The sequence below is a fragment of the Etheostoma spectabile genome, chromosome 11, assembly GCF_008692095.1.
Source record: "Etheostoma spectabile isolate EspeVRDwgs_2016 chromosome 11, UIUC_Espe_1.0, whole genome shotgun sequence".
In the NCBI taxonomy this organism is placed as follows: Eukaryota; Metazoa; Chordata; class Actinopteri; order Perciformes; family Percidae; genus Etheostoma; species Etheostoma spectabile.
Genome location: NC_045743.1, coordinates 9,043,665 through 9,067,149, shown reverse-complemented (window position 1 = coordinate 9,067,149; position 23,485 = coordinate 9,043,665). Strand labels below are relative to the sequence as shown.

The 23,485-nt window shown below is 38.9% G+C and overlaps 1 protein-coding gene across 1 annotated transcript in view; it reads left to right on the top strand.

Annotated features, from left to right (window-relative positions):
* Nucleotides 1–2,662: 2,662 nt before the first annotated feature.
* The window catches only part of myo3b (myosin IIIB), a gene marked incomplete at its 5' end in the record, with an annotated part of 54,172 nt that continues 33,349 nt past the window's right edge, over nt 2,663–23,485 (top strand). The window contains 21 exons of the mRNA XM_032530333.1: nt 2,663–2,698; nt 3,420–3,554; nt 5,185–5,289; nt 5,563–5,662; nt 6,344–6,420; nt 7,037–7,182; nt 12,252–12,317; nt 14,080–14,235; nt 16,284–16,368; nt 16,461–16,577; nt 17,485–17,589; nt 17,874–17,957; nt 18,085–18,287; nt 18,364–18,462; nt 18,560–18,674; nt 18,759–18,885; nt 19,456–19,666; nt 20,395–20,542; nt 21,779–21,932; nt 22,121–22,209; nt 22,440–22,569. Coding sequence (XP_032386224.1) covers nt 2,663–2,698; nt 3,420–3,554; nt 5,185–5,289; nt 5,563–5,662; nt 6,344–6,420; nt 7,037–7,182; nt 12,252–12,317; nt 14,080–14,235; nt 16,284–16,368; nt 16,461–16,577; nt 17,485–17,589; nt 17,874–17,957; nt 18,085–18,287; nt 18,364–18,462; nt 18,560–18,674; nt 18,759–18,885; nt 19,456–19,666; nt 20,395–20,542; nt 21,779–21,932; nt 22,121–22,209; nt 22,440–22,569 — 2,488 coding nt within the window. The remainder of the gene's footprint in view (nt 2,699–3,419; nt 3,555–5,184; nt 5,290–5,562; nt 5,663–6,343; nt 6,421–7,036; nt 7,183–12,251; nt 12,318–14,079; nt 14,236–16,283; nt 16,369–16,460; nt 16,578–17,484; nt 17,590–17,873; nt 17,958–18,084; nt 18,288–18,363; nt 18,463–18,559; nt 18,675–18,758; nt 18,886–19,455; nt 19,667–20,394; nt 20,543–21,778; nt 21,933–22,120; nt 22,210–22,439; nt 22,570–23,485) is intronic.

The window sequence follows — 23,485 nt, the reverse complement described above, 5'->3', positions numbered from 1 at the left end:
TTTGCATCATGATTTTAAATTTGGTTTATTTGGTCCAAAAAACATCATTTGTAGACAAAGGGGATAAATTTTATATTGGGATTGGGAAAATTTCCCCCTTTTTCATTAGTCCTGAAACTTTAAAATACATAGGATATATAAACTTCCCCAAAACCCAGCGTGTTCCCGGGTTTAAATGCTCTTTTAAAGGGGGGCCACTATGTCAAGTTAATTTTTGTCCAATCCAATTGATTTTGGGGAAAGGTTGAAATCTTAGGGGACAGTGAGGGGGCCCCCTGGGAAAAGCAAAATTCCAGTGTCCTTTTAAAAAATGCCATTTGTTGCTCGTCCTCTTGAGGAAGCTGTTGCGTTGGTGTTTTAATTTTTGGATCACAAGGGGACTCTTTATTTGGGAATTTTTTTCTCCCCCCGGGATGAGTCAAAAGGGAAAATAAAAATTGCCAGGTAAGTGGGAGTGCTTTTCTTTCAAAAACCTTCAGCTGTTGCTTTTTTTTTTGATTTCCCCTGTTTTAAAACCCTGTTAAGGGGCCCCCTTGGGGGTACATTTCGTTTCCCCCCCCAAGAGCTGAATGGGGGAAGGCTAAATGGGAATAAATTTACGGCTCTGTGCTATACAAACCCCCTAACTTCAACTCTATTGAAATTATTCTCTGGGGTTTTAACCCGGCAAAAAATTTTTTTTCTGTCTTTCCAGGATAATGGAAAGTCTTTTTCAGGCTCAACTTTTAAAGGGTTATTAACAAAAAGTTTTGTTGTAGGACAAATTATTGGGTATAAAAAGGGGAGGGAATTTTTTCTTCTTCAGTTCCAAGTGAAGTTTCATTCAAAAAGGGGTATTTCAAAAAAGGGAATTTATTTTTTTTTTTGTTTTTTGAAAAAAAATTTTTTCTTGGGGTTTTGGGGTTAATCCTCTGGGGAGGTAACTGTGGGGACTGTATATCATAAACCCAGCAGGGATTGGCTGGAAAAAACTGGGCGATCCCCCAATAACTGGGGATTAAGGGAGCCCATTGGAAAAGGGAAAAGTAGGGGAAAAGGGTTACAGGTGACCAAAAGAAGGATGGGATTTCAGGCAGGTAAAAGTGTGGACCCGATCAACGAAAAGTCATGTTTACTGAGAAAAAATTTTGCAAAATTTCCAAAAATCCCTGGCACAGCTGATGTCTATTTTAAAGTTCCCCCTAAAAAAAAAAGTTTTTTTGGGATTGAACTGCTTTGAAAATTTGCGGGCCCGAAATTCCCTAACCTAAAAAAACCACCCCTTGCAGATTTAATAGCTGTTTAAAATTACGGGTTGGGGGAGGAGAACTGAAAAATGGTTGAGGAAAGAACCAGCAAAGGGTTATTACATAGGGGGGTTATGAAGCATCCAGAAACTCATTCATTAATGCCCTCTTTTTTTCCCAAACCCCTTTTTTGGCTTAAAACCCCCCTAAAAGGAAAACATGATCCCTTGGGCCCCATCTTTAAGGGTGTAGGGGTTTTAAAGACCAAAACAATGAAAAAATTTTTCCTCCCCCTTTTATTTTTTTTTAATTTAAGCCAAAACCCAAATAAAAACCTTTTTTTTGGAATTAAAAGAAAAAAAGAAAATATTGGGGAAAAAATATTTGTAAAAACACAAAAATAAATATAATTTTGTGAAGCAATATTTTTAAGCCATGCTAGTGGTTTGGCTCCATGGATGGAATTTAGTACAAGTATCAATAAGGCTCAGATAATGAATCCTAATGACTTTGATGACCCCTGATTTTTTGTCTAGTCACAGAATCAGTATCAGCCTTAGCTGTGATTTGTGTTTATTGCTAATTAGTAAATGTTAACATGCTAACATGCTAAACTAAGACGGTGAACATGGTAACCATTATACCAACTAAACATTAGCATGCTAACTTTGTAATGGAAAAAATGTTAAAAGAAAGTTCAAAGCACTGCTGTGCATAAGTACAACATCATTTGCATGGCAGGAGACTCTTAGTCCTGTTTCCTGCTTTACTATCTCTTAATTGTGTGGGGAACAATTGGATTTATTGTGTGACCTCTTTTGTGAGTCCTGATCCCCGGGTTGGAAACCACTGATTTAAGTTAGGGTGCATTTTTGTTATGCTTGTGCCTCTTTGTTGGATCTCCTGCATTTAGCTTCATAACTAGTTTTGGCCTGCATGTGACATGACCGCATGTGTAAAATTAGTAAGTCTGCCACTGGTATAAGGCAACAGGGAAACATAAGATTTTGGGACACCTTTGTGGTTAGTGCAAAGTCACCTTTTTTTTGTTGTTGCATTTACTAACCTGCTGTAACTGCTTTAATTGAGCCTTTACCTTGATTAATGTGTAGTATTCTGTTGTCTTTATGCCTCAGGCCAACCTATCATATACATACAATAATAATAATAATAATAATAATAATAATAATAAAACTGCTTTCTTACTTTGTAGTTAATTTAATTGAACACTTGATAGAACAAATGTAGTGTTTACTGCTTTGCTGGCTAAATTAGATAACTGGAACACTAATCTGACATCACTGTATGCTTCCCCGTGTTAGAGTACCCCATAACCATTTATTTTAACAGTTTTTTTCATGACTGCAAGAACTCATAATATTGTGACAAAATAAAAAAAGCAAAGACTAAATCCATTGTGTTTTTCTTCATAACTATGTGACTTGTCTCAGCATGCGAGCCATTCAAACAGAGTAAGTTACCAGTACTTTTTCCTCCTTTCCATATTGATGCAGTTGAACTTGTACTTGCTCCAGTGATATATATCAACATCTCCCGTTTTCATTTATTTCCTGTCATGTTAAGTCTAACACACTCTCACCAGAAAGTGTAGCTGCTGCATTGGCTGTATCCTTTCTGTATGTCCGTTAATTTGTCTGTGTGATAAGACTGCTGTAGCCTCTGCATTGGCAGCGTATTGTGCTAGTGAGACTTGGTCTGAGACATGGCTGGGATTGTGCCAATGGAACAATCTCCATCCTGGCAGTGCTATCCACCATGATGCTCCCCTGATGGCCATGAAGATGAAGATGCTTCCTTTCTCATCCCTCTTCCTGATTAGACTGCTGACGCTATCACTCAGACATACAGGAAGAGAAATTCTGCCTCTCTGACTGCTGTGTCTCCCTTCCTCTGAGATTTACTTTGATAGAAAAGCACTACCAGAAATAGTTTAGCACCCGGGCTCGTCCCTTCCTTTGTTACTGACTTTATGACCCTATCTGTAGGAGTCTAATTATAGTCAACCTATTATTGGGTCTTCTGCTGTGTTTCAAATGAAACCCAACCTGAAATATTTAGGCATAAATGTTATTTCTCATTACATTCCTCCATGTTATGTGCTTCTCATTTGCATAGCATAATCTCTGTCAATTCTATGTTCCAACTTGGCCTTTTTTCTGTTGCTGTTTATAGGATGTGGACGAGGAAATTGAGGCAGAATACAACATCTTGAGGTCCCTGTCCAACCATCCTAATGTGGTGAAGTTTTATGGCATGTTCTATAAGTCGGACAAAGTATCAGGTGGCCAACTTTGGCTGGTCCTTGAGGTGAGCTCTTCTTATCTCTTAGTCTCTCTATCAGTGCCTTAGATCACAGTTTACTGGTTACCCCAGAATGCATCTTTGCCTTGCATCCTTGCACACTATAGCATGTAATTTCAGTGTAAACAGTGTACCAGTGCTAATAGTTTTGTATTTTGGGAATCACATTTGTTTGATTTTTTTTTTTGCTGAGAGTTTGATAAGAAGATTGATACCACTCTCTCACTCCTCAAATGACCACATGAGGCAGGCTCCAAAAGCAAGTCAGTTCCCATTGACCCCCATGTTAAAACGCCAAACTTTACTGCAGAAATGAACATGTCTACAACCACAAAAAAAGGTTTGTAGGAAAAAATCTTAATACTACTGCACTGCAAATTACAATTGCATGTTTTGGTGTGGTCAGGCTCATAGAGATAGATAGTTTTGAATTTTAAAATTGAAGTGAATTTTGCGCTTGGTCTGAAAAGACCTTAAGCCACACAAAAACTGAAAACTGAAAATGGTTGGATATACCTTTGTTCAGAGCCAGGATAGCTGTTTCCCCCTGTTTCCAGTCTTTGGGCTAAGCTAACTAACCAGTTGGTTGTAAACTTTAACTTAGAGATATGAAAGTGGTATCAATCTTCTTATGTAGCTAACTCTTTGCAAAATAGCAAAGAACCAGAATTCTCAAAATGTCAGACTATGTCTTTAAAAGTACCCTGTGGAGTTTGACCTCTAGCACTATGGTTGCCTGCAAACAGACCTCTGAAACTGCCGGTCTTTTGACTTATAGTTTTGTGCCATTGAAGTTTTTTTTCCAAGGTTCAAAAAACAATTGACCAATCAGAATGGGGATGTCATCTTTCTACATTGTTAGCTTGCTAGTTACGTTCCTGCAGCCGTGAGAAATAGCAGCAAAAAATGGCATCAGGCTCGGGTGAGATTGACGCAGTTGCACAAAGTGTTGTAAGTCAACTTACAGAAATATAGCTACTTTATATGTAATATCTCATGCTCTGCTAGTATATTGACAAGCATGCGGGTAACACCATCCATTTCTGAAACTGCAGAGTGCATTATTGCAAATATGTAGAGCACGAAAGTTTTAATAAGGAAGAAGAAGACAATTGCATCGGTGCTAAATAAAACTGGCATGTTCCTCAAAGACTGGCCAACAGTGCAGCAAAAAAAATCTAATTATGTGCTAGAAAATGGAAGGAAAATAAAGAATGCTGACCGATGTATGTGGATGTCAATGAAAATTATATTTAAAAAATAAGTTTGCAAATCTCTTATGAGAAACCGCTTGAAGAAGACACTTTGAATGTAAACATAACTATTTGTTTACTGGACAACTCCACTGGGTACCTTAAACTCTTCCTTGTCTAAATACTGCATTTTTGTTTGTGTGAGCCCCAAAATATTTGACACTTGGTTTATTAATTTAAATCAAATACTTAAGAAAAAAAGGGCCTCAGTTTGTCACAATAACCTATCTACATGTACTGGATGTTGATGCTATAATGCTACCATGTGATGCTGCATTGCTTCCTCTTGTGTGTGTGGGCTACCTCTCCCCATGAATCGTTATCTAGACTCTAGAGTGTTGAGTGATGGACGAGTCACTGGAGTTTCTCTGTGTCCCTCCCAGCTGTGCAATGGCGGCTCTGTCACAGAACTCATCAAAGGCCTGCTCATGCGAGGCCAGTGTCTGCAGGAGCCGGTTATCTCATACATCTTATACAGTGCCCTCTTGGTAAGATGGCCCGCTGCAAAGCTGCTAATGTTAGGGAGGAGGTGGGATGCAAACGTGCAGAAAACGTGCTGAGCATTAATTTTCAGCAGGGGAAGTATGGCAGTCGGTAATGAATGTCCCTACTTCTGAACAGCTGTGGGAGTTCTTTTATATAGTTTGTACTGCTTAACCTTTTGATGCATCATATTCTAATTGATACTAATGACAAATTACTAATATTGTGATGATGATTCATGCTGACCATCTTGTGTTTTTTGTCCTTTAACTTAAAAGGGTCTTCAGCATTTGCACAACAACCGGATTATCCATCGTGACGTCAAGGGCAACAACATCCTCCTGACAACTGAGGGAGGAGTCAAACTGGTTGACTTTGGTAATGGTCTTTGAAAGAGGCAATTTAGCCAATTCAGGGACTTCTGGAAAGAGACAAATGTATCAAGGTCTGAGAAATGTCTCTCAGCTTAATCTTTTCTCTGAAGTGCATTGTCAGATAAATAAGGTATTTTTGGTATTTGACTGAACTATGGGAAGTGTCAGCAGCACATCCCTGCAACGCTGTTTGTGAAGGCGAACACAAGCACAGGATAAATCATTTTATGTGCCCCACACTTTAGTCCCTTGCTCACCATAACATCTTTTTATTTCATGGACCGTAGCCTTAACCCAAGGCTATTATTGCTCATTTAAATTGCATTATTTGATCCTTTGCATATTAAAAGAAAGCTGTTATGGCAAATGACTTTGAGTCACCCCTAGGCATGTTTATGTCCTCTGTGTCATGGAGATGAAGTGGACTCATGCTGATAAAAATCTGTCCTACATAATTTGAAATGATTATAGCCCATTATTATTGCCGCTTGGCAGGTTGCCACACTAAATTATATGCAAGGATTTATTGATTATTTCAAACATTTAGTCTCTATCACAAATTGTATTTGTATTCTGAGCAAATTCACACTGATAAACATACTAATATCTAAATTGGAATCACTATAAGAGGTGATACAATATACTTTTTTTTTTTATTTTTTTTTTTTATTTTTTATTTTTTTAGGTGTTTCAGCTCAGCTGACCAGTGCACGATTGCGGAGGAACACATCAGTCGGGACTCCGTTTTGGATGGCTCCTGAGGTCAGAGTCCAATGCTAATGATGTCTACTGTATAACAATGCAAACAGTTAAATAGAACACAGGTTTTTGTGCCTAATTGAACATTTAAAATGAGCAAAGTCTCTATAATACTGTATGTGCCACGAAAAGAGAAGGAGAGAAGCTCAGATATTTCGGTGTGACTCTCCCCCTGTGTCATTGTGTATTCCCCTCCACGGGTGCAGCTCTTGCGGTCGCCTCAAGGTTAATAGCTGAGAGGCTGTGGCCCCTCGGCTTACTCTTTGGCAGAAATGAGCTGTGGTGATTGGGCTGGTAGAAAGGGACCTCAGGGGCGCTTAGAATAAACTCCGCTGTAAAATGTAATGTCAGTTATAATTACTGACTGTGGAAAAAAGAGGCTCGTACCACCAGCAGCTGAACCATCCTACCTTTTATAGATGTTTATAGACGGATTTTAGGCAGCAAGTAAGAGACTGCTATAACAGGAAGTCAATTTCGGCTTTGTGATCCTTTTAAACATAATTCTCTACAAATTATTACTTAATTACTCTAAGGTGAGATTAATAAAGTGCTTTATGTCAAGAATCTGACACAATGGTCAGGTAGTAGTGAATTCACTGTTGTGTTGTATTGCCAGGTCATAGCCTGTGAACAGCAGTACGACTACTCCTACGATGCCCGCTGTGATGTGTGGTCGCTCGGCATCACAGCCATCGAGCTGGCAGACGGAGATCCCCCGCTGGCTGAGATGCATCCAGTTAAAGCACTCTTCAAAATCCCTCGGTGAGTCCACTAGAGGGCGCTCCTACCACACAGCTGGAGGCTGCCCACACAAGCGTGCTCAAAAACAGCTTTCCATTATGTCAGGAGGACAATGGCAAGCTAAATTTGGTACTAGAGGTGATGAAAAGAAAAAAATAACAGTGTCTTTCTTGACAATTGAACTTGAAATTTAGAAACCGAAAACTGGATATTTGTGGTTTATCAATGTTTCTTGCTGCTATTGCATTTTAATTTTTCCTATCTGAAAGACAGCATCTGCTAAATAATCAGATGTAGTAGTGTTTGGCCTTAAAATTAATGCAGTGATTCAATCTGTAAAAATATTCACTGCTGGAGACAGTGTGTGTCTGATGATCATTTGAGAGCTTAGTGGCTACACGCGGTTGACCTTTTGTTATCAGCACAATTGTGCAATTATCTCTCAGTTAGGTAGAGATATGCCCTTCTGATTGCAATTTGCATTGGTGATTAGCTCCATTCACATTGAGATGAGGCTGTCACCTCCTCCCCGTCACAATGTTATCTCCTCCCTGGCAAGCCAGGGGAGGAACATGGGTGACTTGTGTGGCAGGAATTATGGCGCTAACGCAGCATAAATTCATCCAGAATTTAAAATAATTACAAGAGCGACTCAGTAAAATGGATGCTACTAATTCAGAATTAGGTTTTTCTCAGATCTGCACCTTATAACACGTCACCTTTTTGGAGGAGTGGATGTGCTGTAACTGGGTTGTAGGTTTGGGTACATTTTAAAAATGCAACCTGAAACTGGATAAGTGGTTTCTGTCAAGTAGCAAGCATGCTTTCTTATCAAACAGCAGCCATAATAAGAGGGGGCATATGCATTTCCCATGTTAATGTCCAATCCTATTTCATTACTGCAGAGCACATTACTCTGACTTTGGGGATAACTAGGATGTTGATAGAATTTGACATATATCTTTTAACTGATGGTCCTCTCTCTCTGTTTGAATCAAAATAGATAGTTTGCCCTTTTGATATGAATTGGGACCTTGGGCTTTGTAGTTGTGGTACACAGTATATGACAGCAAATGTGTTGAACCACAACATTATTCTGTTAACATGTAATTTATCTCAAATATATTTTCCCATCACTGCTGCTCGGCAGACAATATCATGAGTAAAACGTGTTGTAAATTATGACTCCTGTATGAATTACTTTCTAAATAGGAAAATGTATTTCACCTTTGGGCTTTTAGTGGCGGTGAGAGTGATACATGATGAAATCAGAGGGATTCATCTTCACCGGTTTTGATCATTGTAAAGTTCCAGATTGTTTTTTCTCTATTTAATACGCAACAAACCATTACCAGAGAAGTATTGTCCTTGGGCAAAGCATGTTTTATGAAACCATATGAGCACTAGAACATGTAATAAGCATTTTCATCATTCTGATATTTTACAGTTGCACACAGTAATGCGTTTTCAGGCTCTAAAGGGTTCACTGTCATGTTGTTAATCTTGTGTGTATCATCCACTTTATCATCCCTCCTCTCTAAACACATCTAGACAGTAAACAACAAATATATAACATATAATACAATATTATATTCCATATATGAGAAAAATTCACCCCAGTTTTGAATCATGCTATACATTTTCTTGAATGTCCAAGCAGCGTGTGGTCAGCTCTCTGTCATTGTACATTTACACCTGTCCATGATTACTTTTTTCTGAGAATACCACTGAAAGATTTTTCCCTTGTCAAGCTAAAGATTGAATGGCTCCTGGTGATGACAAAATAAACACTTGACTACAGGGGCTAGCAGCAGATAGCCATTATCTCACAGATGTGGCTGTGCTAAGGGAAACCTGCACAGGTGGAAATGCTTCTCATCCCAGCCGGCTATGAACGATTAGAGAAGCTGTGATATCTGTCAGATGAGCTCCGTGAATTAGGGTCACCTTGATGCGTGGTCTGTTTGTGCTTCCGAAATATATGATACTTGATGAGCTGTGACATACTACCGATGCATGCACATGTTTAAATCCCAGGTAGATCATTCTGATATTTTTTTGTAGCTTCAGTTTATATATAGATAAATTCAAGACTTTTATGAATTTGTTCTTTATGATTAATAGCAACTGAGTGTGTTACAATGTGTGTGACAGATATGTGATGTCTACGGTGACCATGAATAAAGGCAACTGAACATGTCAGAGGATAAAGTTGTTAAATCATCAACTGCAAAATTAATTATGGATACTCAAGACAACAATGCTCTGTGATATTTGATATGCGGTAAGAGTGTCCATGTAATGTCAAACCAAAGTGTATGTAAAATACGTTGTAAAGGTTAGAGGCAATTGGCAAAGACATCCGAAGGTTGTGTTTATTCGGCCAGATCCCTGTAGATATTAGCCACATATTTAAAAGTATGTGTATCTGTCTGAGCGGAGACCAGAACAAGCGAGATGAAAGACAGAGGTAAATGATGGCTTGTCAAAAGCAACAAAGGCTAATCAAATCATGAGGCTCAGGGAGAGAAACCCAGACCAGTGTGCCTGTAAGAGACAGCTCTTTAAAAAAAAAAGGCCTGAGTTAAAATCTGTGGAGCAGAACAGCCAAGGGTGAGGGATATCAGTGCAGTTTCTGGTGTTTCTGACACAGAATAAAACCTTTTCTAGGGGTGAAAAAAAAGTATATATATATATATATATATATATATATATATATTATATATATATTATAAATTGCAGATTTGTTTTCATTTGCTTGACATGTATTTTTAAATCCTGTCCAGGCAAAATTGTTGTTCACAAATCTTTTATTCATCAACAATACTAGGAGCCTAGTCTAACTGGTGGACCAACTAACTGACAATGCCAAACCTTTCGCCTTGGTGCTAGCATGGCTAATGATTGCAGTTCAGTGCCATTTGCTTTTTTTGAGAGTCTTTGGGCAAAACAAATATTCATAAACAACGGTGAAAATGTTTTACTTCTGAGTGATTACAGTTGATAACTTCTGCTATCTTTAAAGAACAAGCATGCCTTTAATTGTCTAAATTGCCGTTTCATGTATACAAAACTATGTTTGGATAGATTTACACCTTACAAGCCATTCAAAACACCATACACCTTAATGTCACAGATTTCACATTATCAGACACTTTCGCAGTCTTGACCCTTGACAAAAGATCATTGGCTGGTTGGATAATATTTACAATCATGATTAAAGGCTTAAATATCTCCGTCTTTGATAATGTTATTTTACTGCTCTGTGTGGTGTCTAGGATGGCAGCGTTTGGCGATGTGGCCGCCAGAGACATGATAAATGTAGCTGTAGTTCTGTGTGTTCATGCATGCATGCGCAAAGAAGGGCTGTTGCTCTCGCTACGGTGATAGATGAGCTGAAATTTTAAGCGGGTGAGCCATTCGCTGAATAAGTCTTTATTTTGGACCCTAGTAGTCATTCTCTCTTAAGCCTTGTTTCTGCTTTAAGAGACTAATTCTCTCTTTTTGCTGAAAACAGGCCAACAACCAAAGAAATACATTGTTCACCAGTTATTCACAAGGTCATTTTAAGATAGATTTACAATATTCGGTGATTTTCCTTTATAACTAAAAAGAAACAACTCAACATTGCTGCCTTGTTTTGGTAATTGAATAACCTTTATGTTGTCTTGTATAGTGGATTTTGAAGACTGTGGAGATCTGGCAAAGAAAGAGATATTTACAGTATGTCTCGATAATGATTCTATGTGAAAATAGAGAGCCTTTGGACATATTCCAAGTAAGTGAGCACTAACAATATAAAATAAAGTGGAGCAGTGAAAGTTTAAGTGTCACTCTAAAGAATTTCTTGAATGAAAAATACTGTTTTGCTACATATGAGAAGGGGAAGAGTTATAAATTCTACATATGACATATTCAAATATTGCATTGGCCTGATTTTTGTCTTCCTTCATGGCTTAGTTACAGCTGTCAAGTGCTGCTGACACCTCTGTGATTTTGCCTCAATCCACACTGAGTAACGTCTGACAGTACACGCTCTGCCTGGACCTAGATTTGAATAAGCCATTTGTGTTTACAATATGAGCCAGCACTCTCACAAATGCTGAAAGAAAAAAAAAAACTGCCTGAATTTGCTAAGCACAATGAGGGCACTTGACAGTGTTATCAGTAGTGTGCTGCTATATTGACTTTCTAATGTATAAGCAGTATGCTACAACATCAAGGCGAGAATGTGTCTTCAGGCTCATATTAGAGGTTGCATTGAAGCAGTCAGTTACTGGCTTTGATCTGCACTTTGGAAAGGATTGCCTGTCTGAATCCTTATCAAAGACTCTACTAACTTAGTGCGGCGGAAAATGACAGCTTTTGCACCCCAACCTTCTCTCCTCCTCTCCAAAAAAATTGAAAAAAAGATGTTAAGTATGTTGTCGTTTAATGTGTAGCTGCATCTACCTCTGGTTTGTTTGTGATAAACAAAATCCACCAAATTCATGCATTTTTTTCCTTTTACACAAAGGATTTCATATTCTACCTGTCTGTCAGCTTTGTGAAACAACACGTGTGAACTAATGCAGTTCATAAATGTCTCGACCAGGTCTGACACTGTTTGTCTGACAGTGACAAAAGGCTCAGCCTCCAGCTGTCAGACCTGTGGCTCCCTGTGAAGATGACTGTACTCAGGCCCGTCCAGCCTTGGCTCCTCATACAGACCTGCCTCTTGTCATCGTGCGCACTTGAAAAGTGTTAGCCTCATTATAGATGGCCTCCATAAATGCTGCTGACAGAGGTATAACTAGCTCCCATAACTTTTGGCTCCCACTGGCAGATGCTTGCTGCCAGACAGTGGAGGAGCTGTTATCATTTGTCAATTTTTCTGTGGCTGCCACAGACCTGGACCCCGACCAGCTTGTCCTCGGACCAAAAACTCTCACAGGAGTCTGACGGTCACACTCTGCTTGCCAGCAATCCTTTGTCAGCTTATTCAGGAGACAAGTCTTTCGTTTTCAGCTATGATCATGATGTCATTTGTATGCATTTAATGAAGTCGATTTCCATACTATGCTGACTTTTGTATGTGTGATTATTTTCAGAAATCCCTCCCCTACATTACGAAATCCAGAGCAGTGGTGCAGAAGTTTTTGCCATTTCATCAGCCAGTAAGTGACTCCTCTCAACCTGTCAAACGACCTATTCTGATGAACTATGGCTGATTATGATTTTTAGAATTTATTATTAATATATATATATATATATATATATATATATATATATTGTCCACAATGAAATGATAAAATGTACATTGAGATAACGTTTTTTTAAGAAGAGCTTAACATTAGCTTTAGTAAATTGTCAGGACGCGGTAATGTGCATGTAAACATAAAAGTAATTGAAATTTATGTTTTAGAGCCAGATTCTATCAACCCTCTCGTCTTCCTGTTCATTGACTTTCATTTGTGTAAATCTGCCACAGAGGAACAAGCTAATTCACCTGAGTTATCAGTTCTATCTGAACTTATCATTTCCTTCTCTGTGCAAAGATAATAATGTCAGGGGTGGCTCGTAATGGTTGCTCAGAATATACAACCTTAATATATACCACGCAGAGGTGTGTGCGGCTGAAACGTGAGAAAATGAAATTCATTTTGTCTGGGGAATTATTTATGTGCGCATGGTTTCCAGTTTATATTTTTCTTTTAGGTTTGTATTGAAATGCATTAACCGAAAAGGATTCATTGAAAAAACAAACAAACCTGTGGTAAAGGTCTGTTGTTGTTTTTTGTGTCACTTGAGTTATTGACTGGTCTGGACAGAGTCAAGGCATATTACCCCTTAAACAACCAACACACATTGTAGTGATATTAGTTTTTTTTCTACTTTTACAAGTGTAATTGCAATGGTGTTCATTGGCTACTTTTTTGGATTGCAAGTCTGTAATATGTGTCAATGGATTATGTGATAGCAGATATATCAGAAATAATCTCCCTGAACAAAGCCAGCAGAGTTTAATGTTGGGAGGCTGGACAATGTTATCAAGCTTTGCAGGCTGTTTGTGAAGCCTTTTCAGCCCTGTGTGTGGGTGTGCGTGTGCGTGCGCGTGCATGCGTGTGCGTGTGCGTGCATGCGCGTGCACGTGTCCATCACCAGTGTCTGCACTTGTGCAGCCAGAAAGTTGACTTCTGTGACAAAGTGGTCTGCCGTTCAGCATCCCGCCAGCACAGCCCTGCTAATAGCAGCAACCTCTGCTTAATGTCCTGACACTAATGAATTCATGGAATTAACTTTCAGAGCCAAACAAACTGATAAAAGAAACAGAATTCCAATGTAGATTAAGTGGTAGGAATTAGATTGGTGTTTTTCTCCTATCTCGCTTCTGCCTGCAATTGTTGGTGTTGTAGTGCTCGTGCACACATTCAGACATTCAGACGTTTAAAGTCTTTAGCTGAACAAGTAATTGAACAGTACAAAAGTGAATTGTTGATGGATGAATCGTTGCTGTCAGGTGGGAATTTAAAGTGCTTTAATTTCTGATTTTGTTTTACAGTATATCAATACTGTCTCTAATGAAAGCCAATTTTGCTCCCCTGGGTGTTTGGTGCTTAACAGTCAATATTTAGCAAACATTTATATCAGTAGCTAACTGATGCTGAATTGTGGGCATGGGGCAGTATCACAAAGAGACGTCACCTATTGGCAAACACTGCATATCACAGATAGGACTTACTGCTGTGCCAATGCAGGGCTTGTTGTCTGTCAGTACTGATCCAGACAAACCAGCGTTCTGTCATGTTCAGGTGAGGAGACAGTTTCTCCTCAGTGGTTTAATTCATTTGGATTTTAAGATAAATAACAGATAGACAATATTGGAGGCTACCTATGTCTGTAAGTGTTTAAAGCTTCCTCTATTTTTGTGATTGTAAGGTGTCTGATAAAGGATTTTGAAGCACGTCCATCCGTGACGCACCTCCTAGAGCATCCCTTCATCAAGCAGGCCCACGGCAAAGATGTTGTACTACCACAGCAGTTAGCTGCTCTCATCCAGGAACAGCAAGAACTGGGCTGCAAAATCAAAACCAAGTAAGTAAGTCCATTGATATTACATTCTAAAATTGCAGAGTAAATAAAATGCTGCAATGACAAAGCTAGTTGCTTCATTTGTGTGCTGTCACTGGAAATCTGTGTCGCTGCAGATGGGCACTGACTGAGTGGTGATATTCTTTCTGTCCAGTAGGGGGCAGGGTCTCATCTTCTTACACACAGTGATGATGATGACACCCAGTAATGGACATTACAGTATGTGATTAGAGAGAAGTTAGGGGAGTGTGACTAATTCAGAGGAAGTGATTGTGCTGACTAACCTTAGATTAATAAACTCCATTTATGCCAGTGGATGGAACAACCATCTGATGGGGAGTCCTTAGTACAAAGCACTTTCCCACCCAAGATTGAGTTACCTTTAAAAAAAACAAAAGTGACATTTCAACTGTACTACCTTCCTTTTGCTTGGTTTTGAATAAGATAAGTTGGGTTATTTTCTTCACAGATTTTAAAAGTAGCTACTGTACAAGTTGCTTGGAATAGATAGATAGATATGAAGAGGCAGGAACAGTGATTGGACAGCTCATATCCTAAAATGTGTAAAGATGAATAGTTTACCCAGACACTCTTATGGCAGTGAATGACAGAGCAGAAAGTCTCCTGTAGAAGTCTTACTAGAGAAATATTGACTTTGGCACTGCTTAATCTTTATTATAAAGGAGTTCGCTGAACCTGCCCTTGACTGAGAGTCTTGATGTTGTGCCAGCTCTGTTTACTCCCGAGAGTGTGCAGAGTTGGTGCCTGAGCCTGATCCCGAATTCCTGTCCACAGTGAAAGTGGATAATGGGATTAGGAGCTTGTAGGGCGAAAACTGGGCTTGTCTGGTTTAGTCTCTCATGCCACAGATCAGCACACAATGACTCCAGATAAGAATAAAGACATAGTGAACTTAAAAGTAGCTGCCGTAGGTGGAATAGTGTGATTTACTTCAAAGCAGAGAGGTAGAGGCTAGAGGTCTCAAGTTTTTTCTCCAAAGGGACACAAAGACTTAGAGGGACCATATTGAGCATGCAGCTTTTATTTCTGCACTGTTGAATTTACACTATATTCAGAATATAAAATGAAAACAATGGCAGAGGAGGAAACAATTCCTAACCTGAAGCTTGAATATTTCTTTTCATTTTACAATAGATTATTTATTGTAATAGAATATAGATACATCTTATGAATGAAATATTTTCATTTTTTTGAGAAGTAACAAAAAGTGTTTTTTCAGTAATTGTTATATACCAACAGTAAAGGACATTTATGTTTTTTTCTATATTTATCTTAAAGTTCTCATGTTATGCTTTTTGGCTTTCTCCCTTTCCTTTATTGTGTTATATATCTTTTTTGTGCACGTTATAGGTTTACAAAGTGAAAAAGCCCAAAGTCCATCCCAAAGAGACTTACCATCTTCCAGAGAAAATGGTTCACAAAGTATGTAGTATAATTTTTTTGAAGCAACAAAGTCATTGTTTTTAGCAAACGTTACTCAAAAAGGAGTAAATGCGTTTTCAGTTGAGGATTAATGCACAATCATCGGTATTATTTTGACCATTAATGAGCTCTTTGACAGAAGAATGAGCTATATCAGGCATTGGCTACACAGAAAATGCATGTTTGTAGGATCAATTCATTGTTGGGTTGGGTCTTTTCATTAGATTTGATGAAAATAAGACAAGTATAGAATATCACCATCCTTATCCTTTGTATATACATGTGTAATGCCGTAGGCACTCACAGACACAGCCCCCTTCACACACTCTCTGGTGTCCCCTGAGGTTTTCCACAGTCCCTTGGAGCCAGCTGGCTCCGTGTTGACCTCTGCCCACTGGGGCTCTTTGGAGAGTGATAGGTCAAAACACAGATGAAGTGCAATCACAGCCTGTGATAATGGGAGATGTGTCTCCTGGGAGAGCTTTAAGGGCTTCACACAAACCTTGGAAGTGACTGGGTCTTACACCCAGCCAGTCAAACTACTGTTGCTTATTTGGTGGTCACTTTACAGCTTTCTGATGCATTATCATGTGCTTGGCTTCATACAGGCAGGAGCGGATCAATACTCGTAAAACCCTCATAATAGAGAGTTGTCCTGATGATGATCTGGTAAACCTGGAGTTCTTAGATGAGGTAAGATTTAATATGTTCATTTCCTCATGTATTGATCAGTCAAAGGCACAATGTTCTTGATGCAATGTGTGTTTTTCTTTCCATCTCTTTAGGAGACAATAATCAGCCATCTCCAGAAGCGGTATGATGAGCTGCAGGTGTACACTTACGTTGGAGACATCCTCATCGCTCTCAATCCTTTCCAGAATCTCAGCATCTACTCTCCCCAGGTTGGTTATGGACCAGTCACACAAATGTTCCCAGTGGATTCCCAATCCAAAGGGAAACAACTGGGAAGGCTTCTTTTTAAAGTCAGTGTGAATCAGTGTTTATTTTAAATATTGAAACAGCCAAAAACCTAAATAAGAGAATAACAACACATGTAACAGAAATGTAAAAAAAATGTACTGCTTTCAACACAAACACATTTTATTTTTTTTATCCATAGTAGCGGCATGTCTCAAGGGATAGCAATGTCAGTCAGTCGTCTGGTCCACCACTTTGGTCAAGTCTGGAATATCTCAACTATTTAATAGATTATCCTAAACAATTTTTACAGACATTCATAATCCCCAGAGGTTGAAATCCACTGACTTTAATGATCCCCTGGCTTTTTTTTAGCACAACCATGAGACTGACATTATTTGTTTTTAGTGAATTATCCCGAGTTGTTAGATGGATTGTCCTGACATTTGGTGCAGACATCCTGTATATGACCCTCATTTAGCACCATCAGGTCATAATTTCAGTTTAACCAATATTTATGATCACATACCTGCGAAACCATTTACATTCCCATCAGCCTCAGTTTTACCTTGTGTTTAGCGCTTATTAGCAAATTAGCATACTAACAAGCTAAACTAAAACGGTGAACATGGTGAACTGCTAAACATCACCATGTTAGCAATTTTAGCACACTAACATTAACATTCAGCTGAAACGCAGCCTCACAGAGCTCCTAGCATGGCTGTAGACTCATGGTGTGTTCACAACTTTAGAGTTAGCGTTTAATGTAAATAATAAAAACAGGTAAAAATTGAGTTTGCATTATTACAACAAAACTCAAATTTTGGATATTTTTTGTAAAAAATCTGTACAATTAAAAATAATGTGCCTTTTGCATGTGCCTTATCTTAGTTCTCTAAGCTATACCACGGTGTGAAGCGGGCTGACAACCCTCCACACATCTTTGCTACTGCAGATGCAGCCTACAGAGGCATGGTGACATTCTGCAAAGACCAGGTACTACCCAAAAAACATTTGATCGGTGGAGTCTCAGATTGTATAACAGATAAAATGATGATGGAAATCTGTAAAGAAAATTATATTAAACAATTTACTGAAATGTTTTATTTCCTATAGAGGTTGAATAAACTTTTTAACATACTGTATGTACTCACTTTTGGACGAAAGCGGTGACGTCTGTCCAGAAAAATAGATTTAATTATCTACAAGGCTTTTACATGGTTAAAAAAGGGAAATGTCTGATGTTTTAGACACTAGATTTTGTTTCCTTTTTGTTTTAGTGCATTATAATCAGCGGTGAGAGTGGTGCGGGAAAAACAGAGAGCGCTCATTTGATTGTTCAACATCTTACCTTCTTGGGAAAGGTATAGTAACTGGGTGGCCATCCTTTTATTGTTAAATTGGTTAATATTTGTGCTGAATACTGAAAGAATGTCAAAGTATAGTTCTATAATAATTATGGTTTATTAAGAAACATGTTGTTGCTCTCAGGCTAACAATCGGACGCTGCGGGAGAAGATCTTGCAGGTGAACCCCCTTGTAGAGGCCTTTGGGAACGCCTGCACAGCTATCAATGACAACTCCAGTCGCTTTGGCAAATACCTGGAGATGAAGTTCACACCCACTGGAGCGGTCATCGGGGCCAAGATATCCGAGTACCTGCTGGAGAAGTCGAGGGTCATCAAACAGGCTATGTATGTGCTGCTTTGGCTTGGTCTGACTGGAGTTCTCTTTGTCACATTTCTGACTGCTCTGTTTGTTTTCTTTCAGGGGGGAGAAAAACTTCCACATATTTTATTACATATACGCTGGGCTTTACCACCAAGACAAGCTGAAGACTTACAGGCTACCAGACAGGACACCTCCCAGGTTAGCACAGCAGTTTGACTTTGACAGGTTCATGATACATCTTTCCATTCCCATCATGTTGGAGCATCAGCATTAATACTTATGATTACATCTGCAGGTATATTGACAGCCAGCACCGCAAAGTGATGCAAGACATTGTCTCCAGCAAACTGTACACGGAGCAGTTTGACGCAATTCAGGAGTGCTTCCGAAATATTGGCTTTACTGAAGAGGTATTTTAACATAATACTCATTCAAATACAGTATTTGGTTGCAAAGAAATGAAATGTGTTCATTTTTTCTTGTCTGTTTTTTAGGAGGTCAACTCTGTTTACCGAATTCTCTCAGCCATTTTGAACACCGGCAATATTGAATTTGCTTCCATCACATCCCAACACCAGACTGATAAGAGTGAAGTGCCTAACTCGGCGGCCTTAGAGAATGGTGAGATGCAATACATCAGGTGATGTGTTTTCTAATAGTCAGCGATGCTCTTCTTTTAGCCAAAGATACAGGTAGGTTTAATGGTCTTTGTGAAGAAAAAAGAGTTTGTAAATGTGATTCAGATGGGATTAAACAGGAAGCTATTCTATGCTCTAATCCTCCTTGTTTGATGATTGAAGGACTGTACTCTGTAGAAGAAGATTTTAAGAAGAAAAGCCTTTTGTGAAATGTGTTCACAGGTCTCTGTGGTATGGTTTTTTGTAAAGTAATGATTAATGTTTTGTTTAATAGTTATTTTGTGACACATGTTGTGACTTTGTGGCAACTTGTATGTGCAAAACAAACAATCAGTCAATCATGGCTTGTTACCCAGAGAATAGGGGAACATTTTTGTAAGGAGTAACCATAATATATCTGAAAGCACAGAACCCCTTTCCATTTACATAAAACATGTAAAGAAGCTGAGAAACATCAACAGTAAGAGATTGCTGGGGTTTATTTTATGCTAATGATAAAGGTAGATGAGCTCCTGATTATCACATTGATTAACTCTCTCGTCTTTTCTCTCAGCTGCATCTCTCCTCAGCATCGGCACTGAGGAACTCCAGGAGGCGCTGACCTCCCAGTGTGTGGTTACCCGGGGCGAGACCATCATCCGCACCAACACAGTGGACAAAGCCGCTGATGTCCGTGACGCCATGTCCAAGGCCTTGTACGGACGCCTCTTTAGCTGGATAGTCAACCGCATCAACTCCCTACTGCAACCTGACATGAATATCTGGTGAGTGTGTGCCAATGGTGAAGATCTGTGTGGACGTTCACTGTTCACCTTTATCTGTCTGTAGAGGCAGATGCAAACATGCAGAGGAGAATATAAATGGACAAGCACAAGACAAGCAAAAGAAGAGCAAAAAAAGTTTTAATAAATTTTTGATACAGAGTTGCGTGCAGAGAAAATAATGTTCAGATGATTAAAAAGACTTCAGAGAGACTGCAAAGAGGCTGTTCATTGATCCAAAAGAATTCCATGATAAATATGAGCATCGACTGTCAAGGAGTTGTCTCTGAGATGTATAAAAGCCAGAGTTCCTGTCTGCATTCCAGTCATCTTTGCCGTTTCCTTATTGCCATTAACAACCCGGTAGCACAGGCTAAAGGTGACCTCTACATACAGCGGGTAATGACTGATCATGAAAAGTAGAAGCTCCAAGCACTGAATATGAAATTCAGAGTGTTAAGTCTTCATGCTGTGTCTTAGAAGTAAGTATTGTTTGTGCAGAGATTGAAAATGACTCAAGGTTAAATCAATAAAGATTGAAATGAACCCATTTTAGAAGCTCTTACTTTTTGAAAGCTGATGTTTATGATTTCTCATCAGACTACAGGACTGTATTTGGGTTGAGCTTGGATTATCATTAAAGTTTTATCAATTAATATGCCTGCTGGGGATTTGCTTGTACTGTAACATAGAAGAATAAGTTTGTTTGTCCCCTTTTTCCTCCTTTGAAGTGCCGCAGAGAGCGGCATGAATGTGGGAATCCTGGACATATTTGGATTTGAAAACTTCAAGAAGAACTCATTTGAACAACTGTGCATCAACATTGCAAACGAGCAGATCCAGTTTTACTTCAACCAGCACATTTTTGCCCTTGAACAGGTAAGTTTGACATATAGAGGGAGGTTATTGATATAATATGTCTGTCCAAATACAGTACATCATGGTTATTCATGTCAAATGATGTGCTTGGAATGAATGCATCCACACAACAGTAGCAATAATACTGTGTATAAAAAAATCCCTTTAAAACACTTAGATAAGTCAGTAATTTTAGTATTAATTGTGTTTTTACATCCATCAGGGCAGAGATGCTCTCTAAATGAACATTTTGCTTTTAGCCAGGCTGCGATGTGTAAAGGATTACTTATACCATTACGCACCACCAAATCACACTCTTAATTGATTTAATGATGTTGTTTACCCTGAAGTGCGAGAGGTCTTTTTTTGTCTTGATGGAAATGAACAGATATTAATCAAGAACCAGTTTGCTATCATGCCTTTTGGTCTGTGTAGTTTTAACTTTGCAACAGTCCTTCTTAAAACTAGGTAAAGAAGGGCAAATTTATTCATTTACTGTAGCACTTTTTATTACTTAGTTATCTGCTTTACATTTAAATGTATACAGCAACACATGTACTGAAGAATACACAAAATAACATACAAATGAGATAATTCATTGAGGCAGGATTTCACAAATAAAATCTGATAATACTCTCTGTTCATTGATTTATATATTCCAGCTCTCTCCAGAAGCAGAACTGGAAACAACATTTCCCGTTTACAAATTAATCACAGCAGTGATAATTGAAAATAAGGCCTTTAAGCCTGTGGAAAGTTTCTCTTCTACAAACAAGTGCGAGCTGCCCCTGATGAAGGGCTGGTGCTCTGCGGAAAAGGGTTTCTACAGTCTCGCTGTACACAGAAACTGATTATTCTGAGTTAATGACTAAAACATGAGGACAGTTTAGATCCATTGGTTCCACTTTATTAGTAAAATATATATTTAAAAGAACTTTTTGATCCAAAATTAAATAGATGCAATAATATGATAAGACTCTGGGTTATTTGCAAAGTGAAATAAATTATAAATAAGTAAGTGTCTCTATTTGTTAGTTTAGAGCTGTTCTGTTTTATGTATTCAGTCAAACCCTCTATTATGCTGTAAGCTTCAGCAATAGACAGACTCAGCCGACTGCAGCTGTTTGGTTTTGTTGATTAGAAACTCCTTTTTTTTACCCTCAAAGATGCACAAATAATATTTAGCCCAGATTGTTTAATTGGGTCAGTTACAGAAATCCTTAACTAGATTGTTCTACATTCACTGGTTCTAATTAGATGGAATACCAGAGCGAGGGGGTGGATGCCAGCCTGGTGGAGTACGAGGACAACAGGCCCATCCTGGACATGTTCCTGCAGAAGCCCATGGGTCTGCTGTCCCTGATGGACGAGGAGAGTCGCTTCCCTCAGGCCACTGACCAGACTTTAGTGGGTAAGACTGGAGCTACTTCTGCAAAATGCTCAGACATCAAACAAACAAAAATCATGAAACATGAATAAAGGAGTTCATAAGGCCACTACAGCTCTTGCCACACAGCTTAGATACTTTAAAATGTTCCTACCTGTGCTGCTTGAAGCATCTTTTTTGTTTATTAAACTATTTTGCCTTTCTGCCAACAGATAAATTTGAGGACAATTTGCGCTGCAAGTACTTTTGGATACCTAAACGTGTGGAGCTTTGTTTTGGGATTCAGCATTATGCAGGAAAGGTATCAAAATGAGTCTATATCCGTGCAACAAACTTCCTTGTTCGTTGGTGTGATAAAAGATTTACCAGTGTATTAACAATAGCTGAAATGTTTAAATGTCTGTCAAAAATGTCAATTGATTTCAGTGATATCTGAAAATATAAGGCCTTATAAAGACAAATCAGATTGGCTCCTTTAAATGTGAGGAGCACTTGGAGTTTATGTGTAGTGTTGTGTGTCCTTCTTGACAGGTAATGTACAATGTGAATGGCTTTTTGGGGAAGAACAGGGACACTCTTCCTGCAGACATCGTCGTAGTTCTGAGAACATCAGAGAACAAACTTTTGCAGCAGCTGTTCTCTAGCCCCTTGACTAAAACAGGTATGCTATGATGTAGGCCTCAGTGAAACCTTTCAGCCACTAACGTGAACATTATTCTACCACTAACCACAATGGAAATGGTAATGAAAACTTTCCTTTTAGAGAAACTATTGTTAACAATGCAGGTATTCTGTGAATTGTGCATGTGTCTACTGCTTCCATAAATGTTCAGGTAAGTGGGTTTCTTAAAAACGCGGCTCCCAGGCATCTCCTGGTCCCCCTTCGTTTCAAGCCTCTGTGTGCCATGCTCGGATAAATCTGCAGTCTCCATTATCTCTTGAGAGGCTCAGCTCTCTGCACGGCGCTCTGTTTTTATTTTCACTAAGCTGTCCCTCTTGGTTTCCCACTGCTGAATGCTATCTACAGATTGTGGGTGCAGTGGGATATTTTTATGATAAGGTTTCTAAATACCCAGGGGATGAAGAAACAGTATTTAGAGAACACAAAAGAAACTCTTCCCACCTCTTTTCTGTTGGTTAAATGAAGGCAGAGTAATATGCTCGTCATTAGCCGTGGCTGAGGCCTCCTGGTCACTTGACTTAGCTGAAATGCTAATAGATGTGTTACATTATCAGATTCCCACTTCCTACTTTATTTCAGCTAAGCCACATTATGTGATTCACTTCTTTTTTAGGGACCTGTAAATGCTTGCTTTCAGTCCCAGGAGCTTCAGTTCACAAAAGGCACCTTAGCTGAGTAGAAATCTGTCTGATGTGTCTGTAAACTTCAATTGCAGGTTGTGCACATGGGAGCCTTCAACCATTTACTTTCTGCAATTAACAGCTTCAGAGGAGTACACTCTATAAAAGAAATTCAGTGAACACTTCATTTTAGCACACAAAGGCACTGAATAGATACTAAGGTGCTGACATGTTTACTGCTGCTGAAATAGAGTCTGTTAGATCTAAAAGCTTCT